The following is an 8,099-nucleotide window of genomic DNA, read 5'->3' as shown; positions in this document are numbered from 1 at the left end:
GGGGATTCTATTCGAGGCCAACCCCTTCTGAGTTCTGAGGTAAGTGGTTTTGAATAAGTTAAATGAGTACGAAATATGTCACGAGTACTTATTTTTTTCTCGGATGAGTTTAGGTAACAAGTTCTATGGAAAACGATCCAAACTCGACTCGATTGGTATGAAGATATTAATATGTGTTCATTGTTGGTTGTAGAATTCTGTAATTGGTAAATAAACTTTTAGGAGTGTGTCTCATGTGAGATCCGTCTCACGGATCTTAATCTGTGAGACGGGTCAACCCTACCCAAATAAAAGATCTGTCTCACAAATATAACTCATGAGACCATCTCACACAAATTTTTGTCACCTTTTAGTTATATTTGTCAAAGAGATTGATGACTTGGCCATGGACCTTTCCTCGTGAGTAGGATATGCGAATCTGGCAAGTAAAAACTGAGGCAAAGACCAGAAGAAAGAAATCAAGGCAATGAAATAATCAAGAAAGCGGGGAACTTTTTACAATCCCCCTTTCTCTCTCCTCTCTGTTTTTTTTTTTATCAATATTTTCTTTGACCATGACCACCTCCACCTCCTCCATCTCCTTCTTCCCCTCTTCCTCCTATCTGCTTTAAGCCTTCCTCTGAATTTAATTATATAACCCATCATTTCACATTTTCTCCTCATATGATTTTCTTTTGTCTATGTATTGTTGATATTAATATGTTTGTTTACATGATCATCATTGGTTGTCCCGCAGGATTCTTGTTTGGATATTGAGAATATTTGATTTGAAAGCCCAAAAGTTGGAATCTTTAGCTTCATATCCTGTTTCTTGAAATGGGTAGCTGTTTTTCCACCTCCAAGGTGAGTGGTTCCAATAGCAACACCCCTTCCAACACCGCAGCCGCCACGAACAACCAGCGCCCCTCCACCGCCGCCGCCAAGCCACAGTCAGCAACCCCTTCGACTGCCACGCTGGGAAAACTAGTGGGTTCTCGTTATAATCATCGTAAGACGAAAGAAAACCATAATAATCAACAACAGAGGCAATCCCAGCAGGTTCATAGGAGTGGGTCTAAAAAACCAGGTGGAGCCATCCCCTATGGGAAAAGAACGGATTTTGGTTATGATAAGGATTTTGATGCGAGGTACACAATTGGGAAATTGTTGGGACATGGTCAATTTGGTTATACGTATGCTGCCATAGATAAATCTAATGGGGATCGTGTTGCTGTCAAGAGAATAGAAAAGAAAAAGGTAATTTTTGTCCAATTCTCTACCCAATTCATGTTTTTGTTCAATTAATTTGACAGGTTCATAGCAATTAGTCAAACGAGGATTGGTTTTTCAATATTAGGTATTGCATTTCTGGTTCAATCCTCTATTTCTTATTTTATAGGAATTGTAAAGTTTAAGGGAATATAAAGATGGTTCAGATGAATGATTTAGTAGGAATGTTGTAAGCTTTTGGCATTTTTACATCCAAAAGGAAGATCTAAGTTATGGGATATTCAGCAACATCTATGTTGGGCTCTCATTTGTTCCTGCCTCATATTTTCTGTTCATTTTAGGTGCTTGTGTAGTCCATAATCGAGTCATTCTTGATGCTCGTTTGTGCGAATAAACTGATATGGCTTAAGCATATCAGTTTATAACGATTTTTTTATAGTTATTTTTGGCTTATCAACAAAACACCCATTTCTTCTCTGAAAGTTGAGCTTTATCTGAATGCAATGTTTAGTTTTGCCAAGTTTGATGGTTAGTTTTACAACTGTGGAGTATTTTCTTTAGAAACATGCTAAGATTTGGCGCAAAATGGGATATTATGAGAGGGGAAGAGTTTACTTTCAGCCAATTAATGAACCCCATTATTATTGAACCATCATCTGATCAATCCTGTTGTAGTCAATTACTTTGTTAGCCGAAATTGTTATTGGAATCCAGTGTGTCACGCCCCGAGACCGGGGTTAGTTGTCACCAGTATTGTTTAACAATCACACAATCGAAAACAACATACATCGTAGCACAGTATAAATCAAAACCAGTTTATATCATAATTTCAAATAGATAGCAATGTCTTTACAAGCCAATAACCGAAAAAAAAAACGGCAGAATCTTATGCGAAGACGTTACAACTGAATAATAAAAACTTAAACTTAAACTAAAATCTTGAAAGTTCACCGGTCCCAAAATTGTTCCGACCCCTCTTCCTCGAGTTATTCCTCGGTTTATCTGAGAAAGGATTATAACGGGTGAGTATTTTGGGAAATACTCAACAAGTGGGGGCCGTATCGAGCACAATATAACAACATGCATAAAATTTCGAAAATCACATGGCTTGCACACATAATTCATAACACACGCATAACATTGACCAGGCACTGAGATTCTTCTACTTTATATGGTTTACTGATATTAGTCTCTAATTTTTACTCCTCTAAGGGGCGAGGCCATATAACGGTTATAATCTCACCGTGTAAGGGTCATAAACATATCATATTGGGATTCCCACCCACATACAGTCGAATCCTCACAGTGCCCAAAAACCATATGACAACTAACATAAGAAAGGAGAATTTGTACTCGACCGAATTTTCGAAAACGAATATATGCATAAACCGAAAGTTTAACTTTAAAACTGGCCCCCTTACTTTGGTTTTTGAATGCTAAAACGTGGGTGCACGGCTGCTTGACTTGGATCACTTCTTGCTCCTTACTCGGGCGGCAGTTCGGCTAACTTTCTAGCCTAACTTTGGACGATTTTCAAGCAAGGTTTTGGCTAGGATATGCTGCTGGAATTTCGAAACTTTGCAGCTAGGGATCTCGAATTTAGGGTGTGTTGAAGAGTGGAGATGATGGCCTATTTATAGGTGAGGGAGGTCGGAGGAGGCTTAATTAGGTATTCCAATCATGCCCAAAATTGTATCAAATCTCACAATATTTGACTCCAACCCTACCCTTCCATGGCTGATGATTTTCTACTTAATTTAAGTTCCTAATTTCCTAATCCAACCCTTGATTGGCTCGAAAATATGGTGCAAGGGAGGGGAGGATTTGCTTCCATTCTTTTACCTCAAGTTGCATACAATTCAATATTCAAGCACACCATATTTAGGCAAAATTATAGTGGAATTTGAATTTTTGCAATATCATGCCTTAATTCCTTGTATGGCATCTCCCAATCTTGCCATAATCCTTAGAAATTTCGAAAATATGCTTGCCTTATTGTAGATATTAATGACTTGGCAACAAAGATTTTCCAAACAAATATTCTTCGATATGTATATCTTATTCTAATACAAGAATCAAATCTCATGCTCTTAAAATTTCCTTACAAATGTTTAATGAAAAAGGTTTGAAAAGAAAAAGAAATCCGGTTCTCACAGAGTGAATATTGGCACATAAGTTGATTAGATCTCTAAGTGATTCATATCTAGCTAAAGGTGAGGCTGATTTCCCAGAGAAGATTTAATTTATTCACCCTTTCTGATGTTTTTATTTATTGTCTAATGATCCACTTTGCCTGCTTTCATTTTTCAGAAAAAAAATGTAAATTTGGCAGAAAAATATGTTAAATTGATGGTTCTGCTAGCAAGGACTTGTACGTTCTAGTACTTTTTCAATATTGATTATAACTCAGTTTCCATTTTCTGTGCTTGCGCTTGCACTCGAAGAAAGAATATAATTGTTACAATTATTACGTCTATTTGTCCTTTCATTGTGAAGTCTCTGTATTGAACAAAACCTTGAATATCTGGCAGATGGTTCTTCCCATTGCGGTGGAGGATGTGAAGCGAGAAGTCAAGATATTGAAAGCATTAACAGGTCATGAAAATGTGGTTCAGTTCTATAATGCTTTTGAAGATGATTCGTATGTATATATAGTGATGGAGTAAGTTTTGACGTACAGATTTCAAAAGTTAGTTTCAAATATTTTCTTGCATTATGCTGTCTTTTTTGAACATTTTGTGAATGAGTTGTTGTCAAATTTTGTGTATTTTAGGCTATGCGAGGGAGGAGAATTGTTAGACCGTATCTTGTCAAAGTAAGCATGTTGATAGATGAAGATTCTTTTCTTGAAGCTTTACAGTGGGACTTAATGGTGATTTATTTTACAGAAAAGATAGCCGTTACACGGAAAAAGATGCAGCAATTATCGTGAGGCAAATGCTAAAAGTTGCCGCAGAATGCCATTTACATGGTATGGTACACCGTGATATGAAGCCAGAGGTACATGTGAAAATTATTATTTTATCTTCAAGTTGGGATCAAACTGCTGCTTAATGTTCTAACGTTTATTTTCCTTCAGAATTTTTTATTTAAGTCACCAAAAGAGGATTCACCCCTGAAGGCTACAGATTTTGGTCTTTCAGACTTCATAAGACCAGGTAATTGGCTTTAGATTTGTTATTGTCCAATTGTTGAGACATTTTTTTATAGCACGACCACATAACTTCGGCACATAAAAGTTTCAATTATTTCTATTTAATTTTCAGGTTTTCTTTATTATTTCTCATCCATGAAAAAATTTCAAATTGTTTTCATAAATCTAGGAAAGAAATTCCAAGACATTGTTGGGAGTGCATATTATGTTGCTCCAGAAGTTCTAAAGCGCAAATCTGGCCCTGAATCGGATGTGTGGAGCATTGGTGTAATAACATATATTTTGCTCTGCGGCAGACGACCCTTCTGGGACAAAACCGAAGATGGCATTTTTAAGGAGGTGGGATATTACAGTTGTAATTATATTGCACTCTGAAATGTGGCAGGATCCTATTTTTGAATAAATTTTTTATGTTAACAGGTTATGAAAAACAAGCCAGACTTTCGGCGCAAACCGTGGCCAACAATAAGCAGTGCTGCTAAAGATTTTGTTAAGAAGATACTTGTTAAAGAACCACGAGCCAGACTTACTGCAGCCCAGGCCTTATGTATGCCGTGCTGACTCTCAGATAACTAATTTATTTCACTTGAATATGTTTTTTTATTTAGTGATTATAATATTATTGACATCCATTAACACATTTTGTTTTGCATCCACGTGATTCTTTTGTATACAAAAACGAATATACTCAAACACCTTTTTTACAATCTTTTTGCAACATATAATCTGGGCTCTAAAACATCATTTTTATATATTAGTTTAAAAACTTGTAATTGAAGGAACTACAGTCTCTCTAATGCATGGCGTTCTGAAAGTGGAACCACTTGCAATTTTTTCCGAAGTTAGTACAGCAGCCTGATACTGCCATTTTATGCTACATTTGAAAATGAATTATACAACTTATGATTGTTAAATTGTTTGTATTCGTTTACTCGGAAAGTTATGCGGCATTGTTTTTCTAACAAAGTATCTGCACACCCATGTTCTTGATGGCGTACTTATCTTGGTAACATGTTACAGCTCATGTATGGGTTCGAGAAGGCGGCGAAGCTTCAGAAATTCCTCTTGACATTTCTGTTCTGTCCAGCATGCGGAAATTTGTGAATTACAGTCGATTAAAACAGTTTGCCCTCCGTGTAATTCTGCCTCTACCATTAAAATTCTGGTGATTCTATAAATATGTGAATAAATTTTGTGCATGCGACTTCATCAGGATCAAATTTAATGTTCTAGGCACTGGCTAACACACTTGACGCGGAGGAAATTGCTGATCTTCGAGACCAATTTGATGCCATTGATGTGGATAAAAGTGGTGCCATTAGCCTTGAAGAAATGAGACAGGTTTGTTTTTTTGTATGATTATCTGGCCATTTATCAAGGTTTTACTTTAGTTTACATAATAGTTAACTAGAGTTTCTGGAAGGACTTCAGGTGGTGGTTGCTTTGCTTGGCGGCAGAACTTTTTGTGGGGAATAATTTTTAGAAATTTTGGTGTTGTCGGGTTGTGGAAATTTGAGATATTGTTTGGATTGTATGTTTTGAAATATGATGTGTGGTTGTGATTTTCTAAAACTGGTAAAACTGCATCAAGTGTATGGAAAATTTCTGAGAGGAGATAGAAGTGTGATTCTGTTGTGAAATGACATGCGGTTTATAATTGTGATTCACCTTTTTTTAATTTTTTATGGCTGGTCGATAAAAATTTGCAATGAGAGCCAAACAGAATCAGTCTAAAAAGTTGTTACAAGTTTCCAGAGCATTCATCTATTTGCTAAGCATCATTTGTCTTGTTCATCACATGTTTGCCTTGAATTGTAGGCACTGGCAAAAGATCTGCCTTGGAAAATGAAAGACTCGCGTGTTCTTGAGATCCTTCAGGCGGTGAGTTTATCTTAAACCAGGATATGAATTTCACCCTTAGTTGGCACATGTATTTTAATTTTTGGCAGCTTTGTAGATGGCTAATATATATAGTGTGAGCAGATTGATAGCAATACCGATGGACTTGTAGATTTCACGGAATTTGTTGCGGCTACTCTACACGTCCATCAGTTGGAGGAGCATAATTCAGAAAAATGGCAGCAAAGATCGAAGGCCGCCTTTGAAAAATTCGATGTGGATGGAGATGGATTTATAACCCCAGATGAACTTAGAATGGTTCGTATTTGTGTTTTATCCCTTTTTAAGTTATGGTACTATGTGCCAAGAACCAAAAAATAGAAAAACAATCACATTAATTAACTATCATACGCTTCGAGATTGGACCAATCTTATGCTTTAAAAAAAGTTGTTTTATAACATTCTTGCAATTTATCATGACATGAAACGGCAGCATGAAGTATCCATTCTCACACCATTTATAAAACAGAAAAATTTTGTGAAATATGATGTATCTTCGTTCAAGCCTCAGCTTGTTCTCATTTGTTGTGTTGCAGCACACGTGCCTGAGGAACTCGGTTGATCCGCTCCTAGAAGAAGCAGATATCGACAAAGATGGGAAAATCAGCTTATCAGAGTTCCGCAGACTTCTAAGAAACGCAAGCATGAATTCACGAGGCGTTACTAGCCCATCTGCCCATCAACATTCACGCCTGTTATAGTTCCCAATCAGGTATTTGGAAGCTCGTGAGTTGTAAAAATGAGTTTCCCGGAATTGCAAAGAACTTTCCTCGAATACCATTCTCATGTACTGTTTCTCATCTGTTTTCACACGATAATGTCTCTGGATGCGTTTCCAAGTGGTGGTAATTAGAATAAGGTTGTAAACATGTCTCGCGCCAAGGTGTGCAGTTTAGACCTAATGTGAAGAGGGGTCGGGTCGTCTGACTGTAAATTATCTGTTGTTTCTGTTAGGCTTCTTGCTATTCGAGTACGAAAATCGTCTCAGGCCGCCTCTTCTCGTGGTCTTTCTTTGGCATACACATGTAACACATTTGTCTCCTTGATGTGTTGTTTCCTTGATGTTCCGTTTCATTGCTACTATGTTGTTCAGTATATGACAAGAACTGGGAAGTTAATACAGTTTTCGCAAAATCATACAGCATATGTAACACTCGTTGTCTCCACATCTTTGATGATGTATGTTTCATATCAATTATTATTTGTTGTGACCCAAATTTGATTACCTTAGTTTTATCATATTAAAGGGAGAGTTGTTGAAAAACTGCTGATTACACTCAATCTTATCTTTTATCTGTTGCATCAAAATATTACCCTCATATAAATAAATAGAGTAGATCTCTTGTAAGACGGTCTAACGAATATTTATCTGTAATATGGGTCAACACTACCGATATTCACAATAAAAAACAACACTCTTAGCATAAAAAGTAATATTTTTTCATAGATGACCCAAATAAGATATCCGTCTAACAAAATACGACTCGTGAGATCGTCTCACACAAGTTTTTGTCATAAATATATCACTTTCTTTGTATTACAAATGTGAAGACCATGCACCAGCCGAAATCACTCCAGCCGAAATCACTCCATTTCAGCATGAAAATCGAGTGAGCACCTTGAACCAAAAAGTGGCCACATTCATCCGGGAAAAGTTAATGCAACCAACCATTGATCAAGCCATCAGCGTCATTCATGGAGCCATCAACGCAGCGTCATTCATGGAGCGACTGGAGCCTACCTTGTAGAAGGTTGTTCGTGCCTATATAAAGGAGGGCTCCTCATTCGAATTGGCACATCCACTCTCGAAATCCTCTCTAGCAACTCTGTAGTCTCG

General features: G+C 37.0%; 1 protein-coding gene across 1 annotated transcript; it reads left to right on the top strand.

The window, feature by feature from the left end:
- The first annotated feature begins 456 nt into the window (after positions 1-456).
- Positions 457-7,428, top strand: LOC140805960 (calcium-dependent protein kinase 18-like). Its single transcript, XM_073162347.1, has 12 exons — positions 457-1,236; positions 3,741-3,871; positions 3,983-4,024; positions 4,098-4,209; positions 4,289-4,367; positions 4,533-4,702; positions 4,784-4,910; positions 5,384-5,499; positions 5,597-5,704; positions 6,182-6,244; positions 6,347-6,520; positions 6,799-7,428. The coding sequence occupies exons 1-12, from the start codon at positions 817-819 to the stop codon at positions 6,961-6,963; spliced, it is 1,707 nt and encodes a 568-aa protein (XP_073018448.1). The 5' UTR covers positions 457-816; the 3' UTR covers positions 6,964-7,428.
- The last annotated feature ends 671 nt before the right edge of the window (positions 7,429-8,099 follow it).

The sequence above is a fragment of the Primulina eburnea genome, chromosome 11 (assembly GCF_022965805.1).
Source record: "Primulina eburnea isolate SZY01 chromosome 11, ASM2296580v1, whole genome shotgun sequence".
Lineage (NCBI taxonomy): Eukaryota > Viridiplantae > Streptophyta > Magnoliopsida > Lamiales > Gesneriaceae > Primulina > Primulina eburnea.
Note: the sequence above shows the minus strand (reverse complement) of the source record. Positions and strands in the feature narration are given on the sequence as shown.